The 24,960-nt window shown below is 40.1% G+C and overlaps 1 protein-coding gene across 3 annotated transcripts in view; it reads right to left on the bottom strand.

The window, feature by feature from the left end:
• Positions 1-12,834, bottom strand: part of slc5a9 (solute carrier family 5 member 9) — a 59,124-nt gene extending 46,290 nt beyond the window's left edge. For 2 of the 3 annotated variants that reach the window (XM_026323075.1, XM_026323069.1), the window contains exons 1-2: positions 12,680-12,834; positions 932-1,050 (exon numbers count right to left, since the gene is read on the bottom strand). In XM_026323075.1, the coding sequence (XP_026178860.1) occupies positions 932-1,050; positions 12,680-12,701 (141 nt within the window). In that variant the 5' untranslated portion in view covers positions 12,702-12,834. The remainder of the gene's footprint in view (positions 1-931; positions 1,051-12,679) is intronic. The other variant, XM_026323076.1, reaches the window with a different exon arrangement.
• Between the last annotated feature and the right edge of the window lie 12,126 nt (positions 12,835-24,960).

The following is a 24,960-nucleotide window of genomic DNA, read 5'->3' as shown; positions in this document are numbered from 1 at the left end:
CACAGACTATGTACTTAATTTTATTCTGTATTTTTGTATTTATCAAAATAATAAGAAATGTGTATAAATGTATTCATGTAATCTGATCATTCCTTTTTTTTTCCAGGTTTGTGGCACCTACTCTCCTGCCATTAGCAGACACACAAGTGGTCTGCTCTACCACATGATAGACATATCATGCTATAATGTCTATGTCCTGTTCACCTCTGTGGACCCCAGCTGGAACAGTGCCTATTGCTTTAGGTGGCGACTTGGAGCAGGTTGGCAGAGCTCTCATCATTTGCCCAGAAGACCGACTGCAGTCAGACTGGTCCTACAAGCCTAGAGCCAGGTCCATGGTCAAGAGGGGAAGAGGAGAAGGAGGACCCACAGCCAAGGGCCTCCAGAAAGACAGTTTATCTTGTGCCCACAGCACAGAAGAGTGTGGAACCAGTGCGCCAAATGTGGAGCACATGCATATAAAATGCATCCCACAGTGATCTGTGGTTTATGCCTTAAATTGTGAACACACAAAAGTGTGTATGAAAAGGATTTTTAAATAAATTTCTATTGGGCCTGGAAAATCAGTGTTATCAATTATTGACCTAGTCAAGGCTGTAATAACCTTATCCCAAATATTCCACTTTGCACCTCATTTCTGGAAAATATTGCATATTTTGTGGTTCTTCCATTGAAAAAAATCAATTATGACAAAAAGGGCCTAAAAACATAAAAATATAAAAAATAAAAAAAGTGTAACTTAATTCTTAAGGTGAAAGAAAAATGGAGAATATTTTAACTACATTCGAATTCTGTTGAATTTAAAGTAATTTTTAAAAATTTAAATTCAGTTTTAATATAATTCATTTTTGTTGTTTCTTAGTTTTTTCAACTCTTTTGTGAAACAGATATAATTTGATAGTATGTAAGTGTAAAATGAGTCACTTCTTACCCAGATTCCAACCACCATCACAAAAATGAAGTAGACAACAACCACAATGATGTCAACAGTATTCAAACTGAGACGTGTGCTTGGAGGTGCTGTAGTGATGAACCCATTGGAACTGCTGCCTGTATGACAAGTAAAGAATAGAACATCAGTATAGTTGTGTTTTCTTCTAATAAAAAAATCAAATGCTGACACAAACTGTGTAAAAGTGTAAAAAAACACTAGAAAATTGCATTTCCTGCGGAAGATGCGTGTGAATGCTGAAAGCTGAATGAAGCTGCCTGTGAGGGAAATTTATACCTTGACAGACAAATGTCTACTACCTCCCTTTTGTGTCCTATGTTAATTCAAGAAAGACTTTTAACACTGCTTTGTAGTCACAAGGAAGCTGACGGAAAGTCAGGGAGACGCTAATATCTATATCTTACGTATGCCATCCTGCCGGCATGATTTACATGTGAGTGACTGATGTGTAAATTAATGCTGTTCAACTGAAACAAAAGCTGATAATTTTCTGTGCTCGTGGTCAATCGATATTGACCCGTCCTGCAGGCCGCATGTTCTGTTGTGACTCTGTTGCTTTGCCCAATGCCTTGCCTATTAAATTTGCCATCCTTTGACCTGAGATATTTTTTCCACGACACTGTCCAATGGTGAAAATGGCTGAAATGCATTGCTGAATAAGCTGAAGGCTGAAATACAATGCTGAAGAACCTTGGAAGCTGAAATATAAACCTGGAGTTGAAAGCTTAACTTGTTTAGCTAAAAAAATATCGAACATTGCTGAAAAGAGTGGAAAGAGAATCATATAATATAGAAATTGCTAAAGAAAGAAGTGTTAAACTAATATAAAAGAAGTGCAGGAATTTCGTAGTAGGATTGAAAAGAAGGAAGGAAGAACCAAAGAAATCAAATATGAGTTAAAGAAAGAAAAAGGGAATAATGAAACAGCAAATAAGTTAAATTGTAGAAAGACTATGTAGTGTAGTTTTAAAACCAATAAATATTGATGAAAATTACAGAAGGTAAATGATGTGTAACGAAAGCAGGAATATTTGAAGGAAACTTTTCTTATGGAGAAAGAAGAGAAGATGGAAGGAAAGACTGAAAAAAGCGACGAATTGAAGGAATGAAAGTAGTTTGAGTAAAGAATAAATTGCATTGGTCAAAGGCTGAAAGGAAAATATGTGCTGGAAAAGAGCAAAGATTAGCATTTCTTAACTTTTATTTTGAAACCATATAATAAGAAGGCTTTTATTTTGAAAAGGCAGCATGCCGCAGGAGACTCGTGACCTTGAGTAAAGACCTGAACTTAAATTCTGAATTGTTGTACTTTGTGACACTAGAGTAACTTCATACAAATAACTGTAGACTTTTATTGTGAAAATACATGTCTGGCTGCGAGAAGACCACAGTGCTGAAGTTTAAAATGGCTTCAATGGGTACCTACAGCTGTATCTTACTAAACAAAGTGGATTTTAACGTCATATTTGTGTTTCTTGGCTTTTATATTGAAATCATACAATAAAAAGGCTTTTATTTTGAAAGAAAGGCATGTTGCAGAATGGTCATATGATGTTAAATAAATTCTAAACATTAATTATGAATATCAAAGTTTCTAAAGGTGCATTAACTTTGTGCAAATAACTGTAGACTTTTACTGTGAATGTCTGACCATGTCATCCTGAAGAAAACACTTCAATTTCAATTCAATTCATTTTTATTTGCATAGCGCCAAATCACAATACAAATCATCTCAAGGCACTTTACAAAAACTAAAACTAAAAACCCAACAAATCACTTATGAGCAAGCACTTGGCGACAGTGGAAAGGAAAAACTTCCTTTAACGGAAGAAAAACCTCCAGCAGAACAGGCTCAGTTTGGGTGGCCATCTGCCTCGACCGGTTGGGGTGAGTGGATAGAGCAGAGAGAAAAGAACAGCAACAATAAACAACAAATAGACACTGCAGGTTGGTGGGGCCACTAACTGCACATCAGCGATATACAGCTCCAGGACCAAGGACACCTGCAGAAGGTACACCGATGGTCCTCGGGCAGTCTAGGCCTATAGCAGCATAACTAAGGGATGGTTCAGGGTTGCCTGAAGCCAGCCCTAACTATACGCTTTGTCATAGAGGAAGGTTTTAAGTCTAGCCTTAAAAGTGCAGAGAGTGTCTGCCTCCTGAACCCAGGCTGGGAGCTGGTTCCACAGGAGAGGAGCTTGATAGCTAAAGGCTCAGCCTCCCATTCTGCTTTTGGAAACTCTCGGAACCACAGGTAGACCTGCACTCTGAGAGCAAAGTGGTACCTGTTTCTCCATTACTTCTGAAGGTATTACAGATTTATATGACAAAATCTACCAGTGGATTTCTTCAAAACATATCAAAATGAATTTACAACTGATTTGACTCTGGAGATGAAATGTTGCAAGAGTTTTAAAAAGAAAAAAAAACGAAGTGGTCTATTGGGATAATATGGTACTATGAGGTCTTTAAGGTAGGAAAGAGCTTGATCATGAAGGGATTTGTATGTGAGGAGAAGGATTTTAAATTCTATTCTGTATTTTACAGGGAGCCAATGAAGAGAAGCTAATAAAGGAGAAATATGATCTCTTTTGCTGCATTCTGGATTAACTGGAGGCTTTTTATGGAGATACTGGGACATCCAATGATGTCAATAATGAGTTACAGTAACCTAGCCTTCAGGTGCATGGACTAGTTTTTCTGCATCATTTTGAGACAGGATGTTCCTAATTTTGGAAATGTTGCGCAGGTGAAAGAATGCAGTTCTAGAGATTTGTTTTATGTGTGAGTTAAAGGACATGTCCTGGTCAAAAATAACTCCAAGGTTTTTCACAGTAGTGCTGGAGGCCAGGACTATGCCATCTAAAGCAGCAATAATTTTAGAAGAGTTATTTCTGAGATTTTTTGGCCCAAATACAATGACTTCTGTTTTCTCTGAGTTTAAAAGTAGAGAGTTACTGGTCATCCAGGCCTTTATGGCAGTTAGACAGGCTTGAAGTTGTGGGAATCGTTACTTCTATTACATTACAGCTTAAGGTATAACTTCTATTATATTACAGCTCAAGGTACAAGGTAGTATTAGCTTACATTTTGGTAGCATTAGCTTACATTTATCATATTATGGATTAAACTTTTAAGGCATCATTACAGTATAATCATGAAGCATTCTAGTAGGTGTGAAACAGTAGTAGTTTAGACATGGACTTGTTTTTCAGTAATTGCAGGGTTTCCCACGGGATGAGAAGTAAATTAGACATAACATCAGATAGGATGTGCCTGGTGTTTTTGTTGTTGAACTCTGTCTTACAGGGCAGGTTGACCTCTGCCAGGAGGCATAGCAACAGGGGGATACCTCGGGACATCCCAACGTTTTCAACCTATGGGAGAAGAACACACCAGCTTCCTAAAGATTGCACATTTCATTCTGTAATATTATCACCGGGAAAAATAGTCAGTCAGACTTCGTGCCCTGACAGAGACTGTTATTGGCTAGGGAAAGTTTGACCCGGAGCTCTGTAACTGCTTTATTCAGTGTGTTTTATTAAACAGCTTATTTGAGACCATATTCCTCTCCTCCGTTTCATCAATCAAACGAACACGCGGAACTGAGGGAGAAAATACCAGTTCCAACAAAGTCTTGTTAACTGGTTTGTGTTAACAGGTTTAATGGATAGATACAACTGAGTGTCATCTGCATAGCAGTGGTAATTAACAGAGTGCTTCCTAATGACATAGCCTAAAGGAAGCATGTACAGGTGAACAGAATCGGTCCTAGCACAGAGCCTTGTGGAACTCCATAACTAACTTTTGTTCGTGTGGAAGGTTAATCATGGACATGAACGCTGTTCCTCTGATACCAATCACATCCTCCAGTCTCTGTAATAAGATGTTGTGGTCAATGGTGTCGAATGCAGCACTAAGGTCTAGGAGGACAAGTATCGAAACAAGTCCATTATCTGAGGCTAAGAGAAGGTCGTTGGTAACTTTCACAGTGCTGTTTCTGTATTATGATGTGCTCTAAATCCTGATTGAAAACCTTCAAATAGTTCATTCCTGTGTAAGTGGTCTGATAGCTGCTTAGCAACAGCTTTTTCTAAGATTTTAGAAATAAATGGCAGGTTGGATATTGGTCTGTAATTAGCCAAGACTCCTGGATCAAGACTAGGCTTTTTGAGTAAAGGTTTGATTACTGCAATCTTAAAGGCCTGTGGTACGTAGCCTGATACTAGAGATAAATTTACCAAGTCCAATAAAGATGAGTTCATTAATGGCAGGGTGCCTTTAAGCAGTCTAGTCGCGATGGGGTCTAAGAGACACGTTGATGATTTCAATGAAGCAACTACTGATGTAAATTCAGAGAGATCTATGGGAGAGAAGCAGTCTAAACATAACTGAGGTCCTACAGATGATTCAAGAGCTACTGTAGTAGAAGATTCATTTATTGCAGGTATAGGAAGCATCTGCTGAATTTTATAATAGTTGTGATTTTATTTGTAAAGAAACTCATAAATTCATCACTGCTGAGACCTAAGGGAACACTGGGCTCAACAGAGCTGTGACTTTTTGTCAGCCTGGCTACAGTGCTGAAAAGAAACCTGGGATTGTTCTTATTTTCCTCGATTAGTGATGAATAGTATGCAGTTCTGGCTTTACGGAGAGCTTTTTTATATGTTAGTAGATTGTTTTTCCAGGCTAGAAAAATTTCCTCTAAGTTTGTGGAACGCCACTTCCTTTCCAGCCTTCGTGATGCCTGCTTTAAGGTACGAACATGTAAATTATACCATGGGGCTAGTCTTCTCTGATTCACTAACTTCTTTTTCAGAGGGGCTACAGAATCAAACGTTTCACTCAGTGAGGTTACAGCGCTGTCAACAATATGATCAATTTGGTAGGGAGTAGGATTGAGGCAGCTGCTCTCCACTATGTTTATACTTGGCATAGATGCAAATAAAGATGGAATCATTTTCTTAAATTTATTAACAGCGTTGTCAGATAAACATCTGCTGTAGTGGAATTTTCTTCCAAACGCTGCATGATCCATCATTTTAAATTCAAAAGTTATTAAAGAATGATCTGACAAAACGGGATTTGGGGGAAAAACTATTAGATGTTCAATTTCGATGCCATAGGTCAGAACAAGATCAAGGGTGTGATTAAAACAGTGGGTGGGTTTATAACGTTTTGAATGAAACCAATTGAATCTAATATAGGAATTAAATGCAGTGCTGAGACTGTTATTTTCAACATCTACATGAATGTTAAAATCTCCCACTATAATAACTTTATCTGATCTAAGCACTAAATCAGACAGAAAGTCAGGGAATTCAGTTAAAAACTGAGTAAGGGACAGGTGGACGGTACACAGTGACAAGTAGAACTGGTTCTTGTGTTTTCCAGTTTGGATGTGAGAGACTAAGAGTGAGGCTCTCAAATGAGTTATAACTGTTCTGAGGATGAAAGTTTAATAATAAGTTTGAGTGGAAGATTGCAGCTACTTCTCCACCTCGACCTGTGCTTCTAGGAACATGATAATTTTTATGACTGAGGGGGGTTGATTCATTCGGACTGACATATTCATCCTGCTGTAACCAGGTTTCAGTAAGATAAAGTAGGTCAATTTGGTGATCAGTTATCAAATCATTTACTAACAGAGATTTAGAAGAAAGGGACCTAATATTTAATAGTCCACATTTGACAGTTCTGTTTTTCTGTTCAATAAGAGGAGTGGTCTTAATTTTTATTAAGTTTTTATGAATAACTCCTCTTCTGTTAACTTCTGATTTAATTGATTTATATGTTCGAGGGGCAGACACAGTCTCTATGTGGTTTGAGGGGGGCGGCGGCTCTAAGGAAACTGCAGAGAGGCGTTTTAGACTGAGTCTCTGCATCCCGGTCCCCACCCTGGATTGTCAGGCTTTAGGTCGGCTAATGAACTCGGCCAAATTTCTAGAGATGAGAGCTGCACCATTCAAAGTGGGATGGATGCCATCTCTCGCTACCAGACCGGGTTTTCCCCAGAAAGTGGCCCAATTGTCTATGAAGCCCACATCGTTTGCTGGACACCACCTAGAGAGCCAGCGACGGAACGACGACATGCGGATAAACATGTCATCGCTGGTCAGATTGGGCAGGGGTCCAGAGAAAACTACGGAGTCCGACATTATTTAGCAAAGTTACACACCGACTCAACATTAATTTTAGTGACCTCCGATTGGCGTAATCGGGTGTCATTGCTGCCGACGTGAAAAACAATTTTCCCATATTTACGATTAGCCTTAGCCAGCAGCTTCAGATTTGACTCAATGTCGCCCGCTCTGGCCACAGGAATACATTTGACTATGGTCGCTGGCGTCTCGATTTTCACGTTCATGACTATGAAATCGCCAATTATCAGAGTCGGTTTCTCAGCGGGTGTGTCGCTGAGCGGGGAACATCTATTAGAAACGTGAACAGGCAGGTGATGAGCCGTGGGTTTCTGCTTAGGAGGACGTTTCCGTCGGACCGTCACCCAGGCTAATTCTCCGGGCTGCTCTGGAGCTGCCCTTGGACCGCTAACAGACCCTGAGCTCGGTGGCTCCACGGGGCTAGGCTAGCTGGCTTTTGTTCAAAGGTGCGGAGCCCCGCTTCCAAATCAGTGATCCTCGCCTCCAAAGCTAGCAGAACCTTGCACTTATTACAGGTATCATTATCGCTAAAGGAGGCAGAGGAATAACTAAACATGTGGCACACCAAGCAGGAAAGAGAGAGAGAGGGAGAAGCCATGTTACTAGCTAGCTAAGCTAACTGGTAGGCTAACGAACGCCAAGTCCGGAAATAGCAATAAATACCGGTCAAAATAGAAAGTTACTTGACTAGTACCGGAATGTGGCAGTTAATGAATTGTTTAGAGAGTTTAGTTGGTTTTTAGGTGTGTTAGACTATAGCTAGTCTGTTGCTAATCTGACGAACTATACAACACGACACGCTTGCAATAGGAAATCACTTACCCGGATACAGTTGCAGTGTCAAAGCGTCACGAATTCGTTACGACACCATGCCTGACATTTAAAATCACCTCAGTTGGTGCCTGAAAAGTCCATTGTAAGGTTATGTTGCTATTTGAGGACTTCTATTTTGAAAGAATGTTATAAAAAGGCTTTTATTTTGAAAGGAGAGAGTGTTGCAGGAGACTCACATGATCACATATTACAATCCTAACTTTATTTTCAATATTCATTATACTTTACAAAGGCGTAATAACTTCTTACAGATAACTAGTCTTTTATTGTGAAAAGTCAGACATGACCTCCTGGAAGAATACACCATGGCTGATATTAAAAACACCCTAAGTCAGTGTCTAAAGCTGTCGGCCAATAGCCAAAGTCTATTTTAAGCTCATATTAGCGTTTGTTGGCTTTTGTTTTGAAAAAAGTCTATAAAAAGGCTTTTATTTGGAAAGGACAAAGTGCTGCAGAAGACTCAAGTGATCTTAGATTTTAATTATAACTTTGTTTTGAATATTCATGATATGTTACAAAGGTGTAATAACTTCCTACAAATAACTGTAGACTTTTTTTGTGAAAGGCTTCTCCTGGGAGAAGACACCATGGCTGACATTAAAAACACACTAAGTCAGTGTCTAAAGCTGTATGCCAATAGCCAAAGTCCATTTTAAACTCATGTTATTTCTTGGCTTTTACTTTGAAAGAATCAAGAACAAAGGCTTTTATTTTGAAAGTGCAGCATGCCGTGGTGCACTCACATGACCTACAATTAAAAGCTGAAGTTTAATTTTGAATACTCACTATACTTCAGAAAGGTGCACTCACTTCCTGTAAATAACTGCAGACTTTTATTGTGAAAGGCTGGACATGGCCATCACAAGAATTCCTGGACTTCTTTTATAATGGGAGATGAATGAGAGATTGAGCAGTCACTCTCTGTGGTTTTGGCCACCTGGTGGAAAAACCGTAGGTCCTATCAGAGTAAGAGTAGCATTACCTGAAAGAAGACAAAAATCTCTACTACTTTAATATATAAATTGTTCATAAAGCTGAAAGTTAAAACCAGAAGAGAAGAAAAGAGACAAAAAAGTTGAAAAAAGTTGAAGAGTAAAAGCTAGAGGATTCCGCAATATACACCAATGAGAAGTTGAAAAATGAGCAAAAACAGCTTAAAATATAAACTGCCAGAAATCAAAAAGTATAGAAGACATCAAGAAGCTGACAGACACTTTCTAAAAATGGTGGCAAGCCTACCACCATGACCATGAGTTCTAAGACAACTAAGAAAGTTATAGTCAGGGGGACAAGATTCACTATAGTACTTTCTGCCACGAGAATGGGAACCAGGTGAAAGTAATCAGGACAAGTAATTAGCTCAAATGGAAGTGTGTGGAACTGGAAGTGTGCTAAAATAAATGTCTAAAACAGTTTTTGCTTATTCTTCTCTTTCCTCACTCTCTCTCTGTGTACCTATCTGTACGTACAGTATTTCTAGCCCTAAAGTAGTAGATTACTTCTTGTCTTGTTGCTCTTCTTTTCCCTCACCACTATCCACTCACACTAACTGGTGGATGCGGAAGGCTGCCCAACCTGAGCCTGGTTCTGTCAGAGGTTTCATCTTTTAAAAGTTTTTCCTCCTTCCAAGTACTTGCTCAAGAGCAATTTCTTGTTTTTCTCTATAATACTGTAAGGTCTTTATCTTCATATGTTGTGCCTTAAGATTATTTCAAATATGACTTGGCTACAAAAATACAATAGATTTTTATCAGGCTGAAATGACCACCTTATAAGGTCACCTCAATTAACTCCTTTTTCATATTTGACTTTTTTTTATTATATTATACCTATTGTCCAATAGGTAAAATATGATATGATAAAAAAAATTATATGATTCACTTAGATTTTGTTTTTAATTATTTTTTTTTATCCTAAGGCTATTAATAACCAAATCTATATATAGTTTTGTGATTTCTATGAGTGGATCCTTGTAATGTATTTACCCCCAAATATTTTTTTTTGTCATTTTGCATTTTACAGTAGGCTAAATTTGAATGGAGCAATTAGCGGCTGTGTATGTGCTCTACAAACGATGGAAAGATTTTTGAAGAATCGCGAACCTGTAAGCAGTTCATGTAAATCTGATGACACTAAAGCGGACACTAAGGTAAAAACTAGAAAATATGACAAATCTTACATTGCGTTTGGTTTTATCTGCATGTTAAAGCAGAGTCAAGAGACCGCACTGTGTTCTCTGTCAAGAAATTCTCTCCAACGAGCGCATGAAATCATTCAAGCTCAAACGACATCTACAACAGAAACATCCCAATTAGGCAGGAAAATCATCTGACTATTTTAAATATCAGGGGCTGTGTTTGGGCTGGCAGTCTAGTATTTTTCGGCAGCAAGCATCAGTCCCTGAGAGGTGTTTAGAGGCATCATATTTGGCATCTGTCCACATTGCACATGCTAAGAAGCCGCACACAGTTGGCGACACATAATTATTACCAGCTACTAAATACATCGTCAGGGAATTGTTTGGAGAGGAAGTAGCACGAAAGGTAGATTGTGTGACAGTGAGCAGACGCATAGGTGAGTTGGCCTATGATGTTGCATTGCCTCTTTTAGAACAACTGGAAGCCAGAGAATACTCTGTGCTGCAGTTGGATGAAAGTACTGATGTAGCGAATCAAGCACAGACAATACGTTTCCTCTATAAGGATAAATTTATTGAGGAACTTCTCTTTTGTAATTGAAGGCAGAACCACTGGGCAGAACAACTTTAATATGATGCATCAATTCATGACGGACAATTCAATAGACTGGTCTCGCTGTGTTAGAATTTCAGATGTCTATTGTAATATGAATTGCAATGTCTTTACATTACAAAATTTTAGCTTATGTGTTTATAGCCTACTTAAAATTGCTTTATATTTTAGGCAAGGGGGTCCCCCTGCAAGGAATCATCATATTTGGGGGTCCATGGAATTAAAAAGTTTGAAAACCCCTGCCGTAACCCATATCTGTCTTATTAGTAGTTTGGAAATTTGCTTTTCCACATGCTCTGAAAAGTGGTGCCATAAAGATTGATATAAAAGAGCTTAAAACTGGGTTAAAGAAGGTTCAGACCTGTAGTATGACTTCTTGTCCTTGGCCTCTATTTTGCCATTTGTCCCACTTACTTACAAGTATCCTGTTAGATCTGCCCATCTTGACTTCCTGGTTTTGTTCATGTGTTTGCTTTCACGTGTGGACCTGGACTCTGTTTATATACCAACCATTTTACACTCCCCATTGCCAATATTATCAACGTCCTAGGATAAATGGTCCATTCACACAACCAGCTGTTCTCTAAGGTTCATAGCCTGGTTTTGGTTTCTTGACTGGACTTTGCATTCACTGTTTGAGGCTCAGTCTTTTCATGTGGAACTATCACACACAGTGTTTCTGTTTCATTGCATTTGGGAGTTTTGGTAACTATCTTATTGTTTGTCCAGTTACTGTATTTTTGTTCTAATCACCTTCCCATCGTCAATAAACCCTCCTGTCTCCACCTTTCTGCCTCTCAAGTGGTGCCTGCATTTGGGTCCACATCTGATCATTTCTTAAAACCATGACAAATATGTTAAATCTAGTCTTCCACATTGTGTTGTTTTCTTATTCACACACAGTCTCAGGTATGAGTTCTGATGTATGTGCAGGTATGTGAATCTGTTCAGTCAACCTTTAGCTTACTCATTAATCCTCTTGATAGTGAGACAGATTACACTGGTTAGCTATAATCTCTTGGCAAATACTGTCATTTAAAATGGGCTGACAGTATCATATTTTATTAGTCATTGTTACTGACTGGTGAACATAACATACAGGTCCTCTTTTGCGACTTGAATAGTTATTAGTTTGACATGTCAAAATGTGTAAATGTCACATCAAGCTGTATGCTAAATTAATCCTCGAATAAGCATCTAAGTGCCCATTTGTTTTTAGTATTGTTTACCATTTTTTCCTCTAATTTCCATTTACATACATGAGCAGGACAAACATATAGAGGTAGTAGTGAATATACAGTATAAAGCAGTTGATCCTAGCTGACATTGGGCTAAGAGACGAGGTACACCACAGACAGATCACCAGTTTATCATAGCGCTGGTACACAGAAAGAGACAATATTCACACTCGCATTCACACCTACAGGCAATTTAAAGTTAGCTTTTGAACTTAATCAACAGCTTAATCACAATTTCACCTCTGGTATACTGGAGTGGTGAAAAAGTTCTTGATGGTGAGGATACCAAAATATTGGTAAATACAAATGAAACTATCTACTATTTACATTTTTTTTTACTTGGGTGAACTGACCATTTGTAAGGCCTTCCATTAACAGGCACTAAAGATAGACCACTTAATTGCTTTTTAATATTAAATTTGTTATATATTTTTAATGATAACCTTCAGTGAAAAAAATGAAGGCTTTTGTCTTGCTCATGTTGGATGCAAAATAATGAGTCTGTTGTAGTGTAATGAGTTTCCCATTTCTGTAAAGCACTGCTGAATTAGTTGTTTTTTAAAATGTGTCATAACACATACCTTTCTCATAGAAATATGGATAGTAATAGTTTGTATCTCTGTTTTCCCTAGTGTTCCTGTTATGTGTGCTCTGAGAAGCAGTCTATAAAATCAGTGTTTCACATGCCATAAAGATACACTAGGCATAAGAGCATCAAACTGAGTAGAAGAAGGTTCAGACCTGTAGTATAATGGGTAGACATGTTGATTCCTGTCTTCCAGATTGCGTTGACTTCTTATACAGACTCAGTCCTCCAATATGAGTTCTTCCGACCCTTTGGAACAGAGTTATAGTTGGTCCTGTTGTTAAACCTAACAGGTATGTGAATCTGCCCAGCCAACCTTTAGCTTAATTATTAATCATTTTATCACTGAGACAGTCAAACTTCATTGGTCAGCTATAATTTCTTGGCAAATACTGTTTGTCATTTAAAAAGGGGTCAACAATTTGTTGCAGTATCTACATGGATTCTGCATTTAATTTGTCACTGATGCATTGCTCAGTGTTAAATGGAAAAATAAGTAATATGCTTAGGCTTGTAGAATGAAGTGTGACATGCCAAAGTGTAAATGCCACTGAGACAGACCAACTAATTTAAGCCTTGAATAAAGAAGCAATGTTTTACTGTTTACCATTTTTCTTTCTCATTTCCATTTACATACATGAGAGAGACATAAAAATAGACAATCCTGGACACACATTCTTACACATTTTTAAAATTTAAGTTAAAAAATAAGAATTTTGGATTTCTATGTCAAATTTAAACTAAAAGCATGCTGTAACTGTGCCCATTGGCTGGATCTGAGTTCTAATACTGTGGGGCCGCCTCCTGTCCATACCCCTGCAACCACTGCATGCACATGGAGTGCACTGCAGTGAAACATCCAGATGCTTCTCCCTGAACTCTCAGAGAGACAGCTCAATACAGCCCACAGTGCCCGATGCAAAGATTCGGAGAAACATAAATTGGCATTTAATGGCAGTTAGCATAATTAAGAGTGCTCAGAATAAGCATGATTTTAGTAAAATACTAGGTAAACTGAATCATTTTGTGTTGCTAATATATTATGCTGTGCAGTTCTGTACAGTTTACAATATTCTCTGTACATCAACCTAATTCCTAAATTGTAACATCTTGTACTATCAAAGTACAATTTTTATAAAACAAAACCTCTTGGTAATTCCATACTTAGTCTTGTTACAGATCTGCTAGCCTAACAGTTAGCTTACCTAGTTCCTAGTATTGCCTCTCCCCTCCTTCTCTCTCCAGCTCGGTGTGTCATATGTTATTTCACTGTCTCCTTTAGTGATAATGATACTATAATAAATGGGAGGTTCTTGTAGCATTGAGGCAAAAATCACTAAATTGGAAACGGTGCTCCACACCTTTGAAAAAAGCCAGCAAGCCAAGGCCCATTAGAAGGGATGAAGCCACGTAGCAAAGGGCCTGCAAGTTACTCTCCGGCAGCTCTCCAGCAGCAGGGATATTAGCCTTGGATGAGAGTACGACAGAGGCATAAGTCCAGGGTTCTTCAGCTGCCAGTTCAGTTTGACTTGGCAGATTCAGAGTCAAAAACATGAATTTAGAGACTCCAGTGACCACAGTCAAGTGTATTCCTTTGGCCAAAGTGGGTTATGTTGAATCCCATAAGGATACATAAGGATCCCACTAAGGATACATGTTAATACGGTGAAATTGTTACCTATTGTGGCGAGTGGGTAAAAAAAAAAAAAAAAAAAAAAATATATATAGATAAAATTTATATATATATATATATATGAGGCAGCCACCCAGGAAAAACCCCAGGAACCCAGAAGAACAATCTTAACCAGATCGAAGAAGGCCGCGCTAGGGATGGACACAAAAGAGAGAGACGTGATGCCCTAAGTACCAAACAGAAACCAATTTTATTTTAATACAATTATTTAAAACACAGTGGGCCTCTGGAATAAAATAGAACTAATGCTAAAATAACCCAAAACAATAATGCCTCAAAATATAACGACAGCAAGGATGATTAATAATCAAACACACCCGCACCAATAGGACACAGGACACACTACACAACAAACCATTCAAATAGAAAGAAAAGTTAAAAAAAAAAAAAAAACACACCAACAATGCAAACCCAAATTACAAAACTAACTAAATAAATCAACACAAGAAAACAAAACAAAACCAACCAAACATTTAAATCACACCCACCAAACGAAAAAAAAAAAAAACGGAAAACATCAAGGCCACCAGCAGTCACTGTTATAACCTTACCCCAGGATGTACCAATACAACTTCAGGACTACTTTGAAAACACTGATCGGGACTTGTTTTCACAGGGTGAACTAGTGGAATATACAGACACAGTTTTGTTTTACATCAAGTGTTGTACAGAGTGTCACAGTGGAAAAGCGCATCCATAGGTTTTCCAATCAGAAAACCTGGATGACAGGAGCGGTACATAAACTGGTTAAAGACCGTAACATTGCTTTTAAATCTGGTCACCAAGCATTGTACAGCACTTACAGAGTAGCCTTGAAGAGAGGCATAAGAGAAGCAAAGGAGGCCTACAGACAACAAATCGAGGATCGATTTATACACAATAATCCTCATAGGGTCTGGCAAGGGTTACAGCAATTAACAAACTACAAGGGCAGGACTGACAGCACTGTATTCAACAATGGGGCACTGGCTGAGGAGTTAAACCGCTACTTTGAGGCCCAAACAAAATCACCTTAAACCCCTCCAATCTGTCAGAATAGGCGTGCATTGAAGGCTGTGAACCCAAAAAAGGCTGCAGGACCGACTAAATCTACTGTAGATTTAGTCGACTAAAATCTTATGCTATTTAGTTGACTAAAACTAGACTAAAACTAAAACAAAGCAGATGACTAAAATATGACTAAAACTAAAATTGCATTTTAGTCAAAAATCTATGACTAAAACTAAATTAAAATCTGCTGTCAAAATTAACACTGGTTGTCACAGCACTTTGGTCTGGAACAGCATACGCCTCAGGCCACTTTGTGAAGTAGTCCATGACCACAAGGACATATCAGTTTCCCTGGTCCGAGACAGGAAATGGGCCCAGGATGTCAACACCCACCCTCTCCATGGGTGACCCAACCTGGTACTGCTGTAGAGGAGCATGGGACCAGTGAGTGGGGCCCTTCTGTGCAGTGCAGTCATCACACCAGTGGACAAACATCTCAACATCACACCTGCAACCTGGCCAGTAGAACCAGTGCCTTAGCCGCTGGAGGGTCTTAGTGACCCCAAAGTGGCCGGTCCCCACGGAACCATGGACCCAGTGGAGGACTTTGTCCCGAAGGCTGCGTAGAACCAGGAGCTGCAGGATCTCCCGCTGTGTGTCCGGGGAACTCTAGCAGCAGTAGAGCAGTCCATTCTAGATGCTAATGCTGGGCCATTGGGAGTATAACAGATATCTGGATCCAGTGCTGACACCACTGTCCACTCTGGCCGTTGACCAACCCTCACCCAGGAATGAACCTGGGAAAGGACTGGGTCCTGCTGCTAGTCCTGCTGGAGCTGCTGGGGATTGATGGCCTCCTGGACGTCCGCTGCAAGCACACACTACAGCACAGCCACCCTTGAACCTGGTTGATGACGTTCCTCCAGCCGCTGTCAGAGCTGACACCTCGCTCCCTCAGGCTCTTTGAAGTTCAGCAGCCAGGTGAGTGAGGCATGGTTGGTTCGCAGAACAAACCTCTGGCCGTGCAGGTAAGGGCGGAAGGGACGGACACTGTTCACCATGCTCCCCTACCTAGGAAAGAGCCCAGACCCACATTACTGGCGTCATGCATAGTGAAGGTCTTTTTTGGGTCTGGGTGGGCCGGCACTGGAGCTTCAACCAGGGCAGAGCGGAGTTGGCTAAAGGCTACTGCGCAGTTATCTGTCCACTGGAACGCCTGGCTCTTCTGAGTCAAGTCTCTACCAGTTGACTGGTAAGGACCGGCGATGGTGGCAAAGTCCTTTATGTTTGTATGTATGTTTACTGAAGGTAATTGACAGATATTCTAATGCAAACATAATGGACGCTGTTCTAAGACAAATTAGAAGACAGTGTATTGCCATTAAATAAACATATCATAAAGGCTCTGCAGGTCAATTAGAAGTGCATGCTATTGAGATCTCTATTGCTAACCTGAAAAGAGCTGAAAAAAGTGGTAATTTTGTCAGATATTTTTTTAATTTAGTGTTAGTCTTAGTCCTGTGTCAAATGTCCTTAATAGTTTTAGTCATATATAGTCAACCATATACAATTTCTTTTTAGTCAGATTTTAGGTGACTAAAAGTCTGGGCATTTTATTCTTATTATAGTCACACGAAAACCAAAAGTATTTTAGTCTAGTTTTACTCATTGAAAATCATTTTAGTTTTTTTCTATTTTGATAAATATTTCAGTCAGTCTAGTCTAAACCAAAGAGATATTATTTTAATCTTTCCCTTATCTCCCATGTGAATGACCTGATAAAATACATGTTGAATAACTGAGAATGTAACTTCGCAAAAAATATTGTGTGACATTTTAACAAATACATCAATACACTGTTACAATACATGTTCTGATTTTATTATTTTTATTTTTTAACAAAGTTCAAAACCTTGTGTCCAACACCCTTTAAGACTCCAATAAACCAAGGAGATCTGGACTTACAAAGAAGCGTACAGTACAGAGGCATCTCTATAGCAACATACAAACACAAACCCGCTTGTGTCTTATATTTTCGTCTCCTCATTTGTGTCCCTCTGTGACAGATAGTAAGACAGATTTTGTCTAGGTTTTTGTTCTAAGAACTACATTTTCATCGTCTTTTTTCATTAACAGTATCACATGTTAATAAAGTCATAGTCTGTGTTCATTGACTTTGATTTCGACTTGTCCTTGCCTCGTCATGAAAAAAAGGGTCATTGACCAACATTTTTCATCTAGTTTCGTCTGACGAAATTAACACTACTATGCGAGATACAGCATTTGATTGTGTAAAAAAGGCGTGTGTATCAAATGAATATAGAAATGAAGAAAGACTGTACAGTGCATACTGATTTATTTTACTGTATATTATTTTGGGGTGTATATACAAATTTATTTTTGCATCGAATTTTTTATGTGCTGTTGCTGAGTGTCATAGTTCCTTATTGATATTTGTTGTGCAGGAGGCATTATTTGGTGTGACACAAACCAATTTACTTGTGATGCAGCTGCCTCTCCCGCTCAGTTGAGATGTGCAGCTTGTGCTGGTAAATTGTGTTCCACTGTCATCTCCCTACTGCAAGGGTCTCCAACTCCAGTCCAGGTGTGTTCAGCCAATCAGAAACTGCAAGGGCAGGGATAGTTGAAAAACAAGCAGGACACTGGACCTGCTTGGAGACCCCTGGCCTACGGGTTAACCTAGCAGCTGTGCTATTATGGACAAACGTCATGCTATTTGAAAGTAAAAACTAAAAAATGTTAAATTATTGTGTTAACTATGAATCGAGTTACTTTCAATATGACCACTGCTTATTTTCAGCTTGTAGAAAATGAACTTTAATAGCGCCAATATAGATTTTTTTTCCTTCGCTCACGTGCTATAGGGAGCTACATCCGTGCTGCTATATTCACTAATTAAATGCCTCCTGCTTCTGTTGTTGGAGGTGCGTTCATAAAACAGTTTTACTTATTTTTTTGTTGTAAAGAGAAAAAGGAAAGATCTGGAACTGCTCAATTTTAAGTTAATTGGAGCTATTTTGTTTTATAGTGATTATAGTGTATTTAGACAAGTTACGTTTTAATAACTTTTGTTTAGCGTTTTTATTTTATTTCCATGAAACGCTGTGAACGCATATCAGAATCAGAATCAGAATGAGCTTTATTGCCAAGTGTGTGTGCACACATACACAGGGAATTTGTTTAGGTACGGGGGGGTACTCCAGTGCAAACAGACATAAATACAAATGCTACAAAGGGTCAAACAGCAACCATAAATTCTACAGAAATGCCACAAAAAACTAAAAGAAAAATGCACAGATAACCTGAAACACAGGATGAAAGGGGAACTAATTGGTGTGCAAAGAGCAAAAAGGTGCCAGTGTCATAGTGTAGGTGGTGGAAGGGAATGGTGGAGAGCTACGAGTTTAAGAGTTGGATGGCCTGAGGGAAGAAGCTTCCTTTGTGCTGGGCTGTCTTGAGGTTTGGAGCTCTGAAGCACCAGCCAGAGGGTAAGAACTGGAAGAGGTGGTGGCTCGGGTGGGTGGCATCCAGAGTGATTTTCTGAGCTCTTTTTCTCACTCTTGAGGTGAACAGGTCTTGGAGGGTGGGTAGGGGAACACCAATGACCTTCTCAGCGGTCCGAACTGTCCTCTGGAGTCTTCGGATGTCTGATTTAGAGGTGGAGCTAAACCAGACAGTGATGGAGGAGCACAGGACAGACTCGATGACCGCTGAGTAGAACTGGGTCAGCAGCGTCTGTGGAAGGTTGAACTTCTTCAGCTGGCGCAGGAAGTACAACCTCTGCTGGGCCTTTTTCACGTTGGAGTCGATGTGCAGGCTCCACTTCAGGTCCTGAGAGATTGTGGTGCCCAGGAACCTGAATGACTCCACTGATGCTACAGTGCTGTTCATGATGGTGAGAGGGGGGTGGGTGGGGTCATTTCTCCTCAAGTCCACAACCACCTGCACTGTTTTGAGCGTGTTTAGCTCCAGGTTGTTGTGACTGCACCAGAAAGCCAGCTGCTCCATTTCCTGTCTGTATGCAGTCAGGAATGGAGAGCTGGGAGAGTTTATTCTGGAGGAGTGATGGGATGATGGTGTTGAACGCCGAGCTGAAGTGCACAAACAGAATCCTCACATAAGTCCCTGGTTTGTCCAGATGTTGCAGGATGTAGTGCAGCCCCATATTGACTGCATCATCCACGGACCGATTGGATCGGTAGGCAAATTGCAGGGGGTCCAGGAAAGGTCCAGTGATGTTCTTCAGGTGGGCCAACACCAGTCTCTCAAAGGATTTCATGATGTCAGAGCCACCAGTCTGTAGTCATTGAGTCCTGTGATTTTTGGCTTCTTGGGGATGGGAATGATGGTGGAACATTTGAAGCATGCAGGGACTTCACACAGCTCCAGTGATCTGTTGAAGATCAGAGAGAAGATGGGAGCCTGCTGGTCAGCACAGGTTCTGAGGCATGTTGGTGAAACCCCATCTGGTCCTGGAGCTTTCCTTCCCCTTTCATAGTCCGATAGCACTATATAAGGTGAGCTATAGAAGGTGAGCTGATCCAATTTTTCACACCACATAAAAGACATTGATGAGCTCTAAGTTCACACACACCTTATATAGATTTTTGGTAGGAAATCTCAACAGGATCTTTTCCCTTATTTAAGAAAATTCTTATTTTAAGAGATGCCTATAGCTGTTCAAGAAAGGAGTCTGTCAGATTTCTGAGTCGAGTTAAAGACAGTTTTCTGAGTTTCTCTAGCTCCTGTCAGTTGCAAAATAGACCCACACAAAAAGGGCATGCCACTGGGGAGACAGATACCGCAGAACAATATTGACACTGGAGATGATTTGGAAGCCCATACCTGCACCTTCCCTCCTTCCTTCATGGTCTCCACAATGATAATTGGCTACACAGGGGTCAAAAGGTAACCAGGCATGGTCATAGAAATTAGTCACTAGCCCAGGCCATCGGACCTGAGTTGTAGGTCCTTCCTGACCATACAGAATCCTAGTTTTTGTTCAGCACTTTCTGTTGTTATCCTGGGTAAAAAGAAGATTTGGGAAAACTTCTTTGCCTGTCTTAATGTAAATATTATTTAGCATCTATGCTACTTGTAGAGTGTTAGTTTCTGAGCATGTGATGATCTGCTGGGGATTTTCTTTCACCGAGTTTATGTTGCTGATGATGTGACTGAGGGGGCTCATTCTTTGTGTATCTTAGGGAACTCATACAGACAGGGGGTGGTCTCTCCTGGATACAGTCTGTAGTAGGTGGTCCTGTCAATGGCATTGTCCTTTTCCAGGTGTTTTAAACAGGCAATCACCTTTTTCTTGTAGGTGCTGGTGGGCTCCTTCTTAACTTTTCATAGGTCTGTTGGTCTTCCAAGAGAGAAGTTACTTTTCTATGATAGTTTGCTATATGACAAGCCGTCTGAGCATAAATTCCATATCCTTGATATCAGACAATCATTTCATACACTAGTTCAGTCATTGTCAGAACTATTTAGACATTTGATTGCACTAGTCAAACAAAAACTAACAAAAACCCTTACTAGTCATAGTTTCTCAGCAACTAGTGGCATTTCTGTCCAACTAGTTCCAAGAAAAGCCTTACTAGCAATGCCAGTCACTGCACTAGTAGGACCAAAGTCTCAACAGGACAACACTAGTAAGGCTAAAAGTCTTACTAGTTAACTAGTGTGCTACAAAAACTGTGACACATTTACTAGTCAAGCATGAGTTTGGCTCACTAGTCAACTAGTGACCAACATTTGTCTGCACTAGGTAACTGAGAGCCTAAATCCTCACTAGTTAACTAGGGAGGGCCATATTTTATTTAAGGCCTCTAGGCATTACTAGTTAACTAGTAAGAATAACTAAAGAATGCATACTAGTTAACTACAAACTAGTGTGTTTTTACTTTTAAACTCAGAAGATGCCATAGGTCAGAACAAGATCAAGGGTGTGATTGAAACAGTGGGTGGGTTTATTAACATTTTGAATGAAACCAATTGAATCTAATATAGAATTAAATGCAATGCTGAGGCTGTTATTTTCAACATCTACATGACTGTTAAAATCTCCCACTATAATGACTTTATCTGATCTAAGCACTAAATCAGACAGGAAGTCAGGGAATTCAGTTAAAAACGTTTGTGTTTTCCAGTTTGGATGCGAGAGACTAAGAGTGAGGCTCTCAAATGAGTTATAACTTTTCTGAGGATGAAAGTTTAATAATGAATTTGAGTGGAAGATTGCAGCTACTCCTTCACCTCGACCTGTGCTTCGACGAACATGATAATTTTTATGACTGGGGGGGGTTGATTCATTCAGACTGACATATTCATCCTGCTGTAACCAGGTTTCAGTAAGATAAAGTAGGTCAATTTGGTGATCAGTTATCAAATCATTTACTAACAGAGATTTAGATGAAAGAGGCCTGATATTTAATAATCTACATTTGACAGTTCTGTTTTTCTGTTCAATAAGAGGACATATGACACATGTATCCTAAGCAAAACATACAGCCACTGGTGTCACTAGTGCTACTTTAAGATCAACATGTTGCACAAGTGAACTAAATGCAAATGAGGCTGGCGGGACAAAGATTTTGATTGGTCAGTGTTCAGCTGTGTTCTGGAAAGCCTTAAAGTGCCTGTCCTGAATAGTAACTTGAGTTTTAGCAAAACTAATTTCAGGAGGTGTGTTAATTATTGTATTTTATATTTTTATTCAATGACAAGTTAATCAGCAAATTGAATACACAAAAATAATTTGAAAAATATATTAGCAATGTTAGCAACGCTGTTAGGTTTGCTGTTATTTTAAATTTATTGTATTAATTACAAACTGTTAATGAGGTGATTAGTATTTGTAAGAAATAAAAAGTAGTCAGTGAAATGTAATTTTTTACTTTCAGGTATTCCATTTGATCCATTTAATCTATAAGATAATCTATTGATTAGCACATTAACCTAGTTAAATTATCAATCACAATATACCACTTAATTCCTAACTTTCATAGACCCACTACATAATAAATAGACACATGAACATAACTGGGCAGCACAGTGGCTTAGTTAAGTTAGGTTAGCACTGTTGCCTCACAGCAAGAATCCCAGGTTCGCAACCCAGCAGGGACCTTTCTGTGTGGAGTTTGCATGTTCTCCCCGTGCTTGCGTGGGTTTACTCCGGGTCCTCTGGTTTCCTCCCACAGTCCAAAAACATGTATGTCAGGTTGATTGGTGACTCTAAATTGCACATAGTAGTGAGTTAGTGTGAGTAGTTGTTTGTCTCTCTGTGGCCCTGCGATGGACTGGTGACCTGTCCAGAGTGTACCCCTGCCTTTCACCGAAAGAGAGCTAGGATAGGCTCCAGCAGACCCTTAGTTAGAAATAAGCAGGTGTAGAAAATGGATGGATGAACATAACTTGGGTTTCTGCACATGTAGCCGTTCTAGAATGGTCACCAGTAGAATACAGACACACCAGACACAGGATTCTGGTCACTTCATTTTATTTTGGTAGAAGCTCTCCCTTCAACAACAGAAGACATAGCAGCACGTATGTAGCTCCCAGCAGAAGCTGCAAATCTCAACTGACATACAAAATTTTATCAAGTTTTACAATAATATTCAGTAGAAGTACAATTACTAACAATTACAAGCAGATATTACAATGTATATAACAAATATATATTAATATCATGTAATGTACTGTACTATAGTGTGATATAGATATGATATATGCTGACTTCAAGATGGCGCCGCAGACGGCTGCCTCGGTCTGGAGCTCTCCAGTTGTTTTGTTATTTTTGTTAGTTTGTCAATTCAATTCAATTCAATTCAATTTTATTTGTATAGCGCCAAATCACAATACAAATCATCTCAAGGCACTTTACAAAAACTAAAACTAAAAACCCAACAATTCCCTTATGAGCAAGCACTTGGCGACAGTGGAGAGGAAAAAACTCCCTTTAACGGAAGAAAAAAACCTCCAGCAGAACCGGGCTCAGTTTGGGCGGCCATCTGCCTCGACCGGTTGGGGTGAGTGGATAGAGCAGAGAGAAAAGAACAGCAACAATAAACAACAAATAGACACTGCAAGTTGGTGGGGCCAGTAACTGCACATCAGCGATAAACAGCTCCAGGACCAGGGACACCTGCAGAAGGTACAGAGAGAGAGAGAGAGAGAGAGAGGGAGGGAGAGAGCACAAACTAGGGGTCCTGCACTTTGTTTCTCTAACTTATTAAGTTTCACTCGGGCTGAACTGCTAAGCATTCAGCAGCACTCCCATGATATTTTCCTCCAATTTTTGTACACTCGGATGTTTTGTGGAGCGTTTAGTTGGCGGAGCGGCTGCGCTTCTCAGAAAGCGCAAACGCGGGAAGCGCGCTGGTGAGTTGGTGAAACTTCGTCAGCGCGGCCTCAGGACAGCGCTGCCCAGCATACACCTGGCGAACCTCCGCTCTCTACCCAACAAGATGGACGAAATACACCTGCTTACCCGGATAAACAAGGACTTTTCGAACTCTGCTGCTCTGTGTTTCACGGAGACCTGGCTTAATGGAGCCATACCGGACAGCGCGCTCCATCTACCTGGATTCCGGCTGATCAGAGCGGACCGCAACTCAGACGCAACGGGGAAATCGCATGGTGGTGGGACATGCTTTTACATCAGTGAGAGGTGGTGTACAGATGCAACAGTGTTGAAGAAGAAATTCTGTCCTGACCTGGAAGCACTTTTCATTAACTGTAAACCCTTCTACTCGCCGTGGGAGTTTTCCTCGTGCGTTCTGGTCAGTGTTTACATTCCCCCGCAAGCGCGCGTGTGCGACGCGCTGCATCAGCTGGCTGAGGAGATCGCAAACACGGAGCAGCAGCACCCGGACTCTGTTTTTATCATCCTCGGAGACTTTAATAAAGCACACTTGAGCCACGAACTGCCCAAATTCAAGCAGCACATCAAGTGCCCCACCAGAGAGGGGAATATTCTGGACCACTGCCACACCACAATAAAGGATGCATATCACGCTGTCCCCAGAGCAGCTTTAGGACTCTTTGACCACTGTCTGGTCCGCCTCATACCAACATACAGGCAAAAGCTCAAATCTGCTAAACCTGTAGAGAGACTGTTAAGAGATGTACCAGGGAAACAGAACAGGAGCTACAAGCCTGCTTTGAATGCACTGACTGGAGGGTTTTTGAAGCTGCTGCCACAAACCTGGACAAACTCACAGACTCTGTTACATCTTACATCAGTTTCTGTGAGGATATGTGCATTGCTACCCAGACTTTTTTAACATACAACAATGACAAACCGTGGTTCTCTGGAAAACTCAGACAGCTTCGTCAAGCCAAAGGAGATGCCTACAGAAGTGGTGATCGTGTCTTTTATAATCAGGCCAGGAACACACTGAAAAAAGGAGATCAGAGCAGCAAAGAGGAGCTACTCCAAAAAGCTGGAAAACCAGTTTACAGCTATCGACTCTGCTTCAGTGTGGAGAGGCCTGAGGACAATAACCAACTACAGGACTTCATCCCCCTCCTCAATAGGCAATCAAACCCTGGTGAACGATCTGAATGAGTTCTATTGCAGATTTGAATCACCCCCCCCACCCGCTCTGATTGTCTTCCAGAGCAACCTTTAATACCTTTAACACCTTCAACCATTAACGCCCTCTCCCCCGCTCCTATACTTCAGACCAGTGTGGACGATGTGTGTCAGCTCTTCAGAAAGAGAGCAGACGA

The sequence above is a fragment of the Mastacembelus armatus genome, chromosome 4 (assembly GCF_900324485.2).
Source record: "Mastacembelus armatus chromosome 4, fMasArm1.2, whole genome shotgun sequence".
Lineage (NCBI taxonomy): Eukaryota > Metazoa > Chordata > Actinopteri > Synbranchiformes > Mastacembelidae > Mastacembelus > Mastacembelus armatus.
This window is presented reverse-complemented; position numbering and strand designations above follow the sequence as displayed.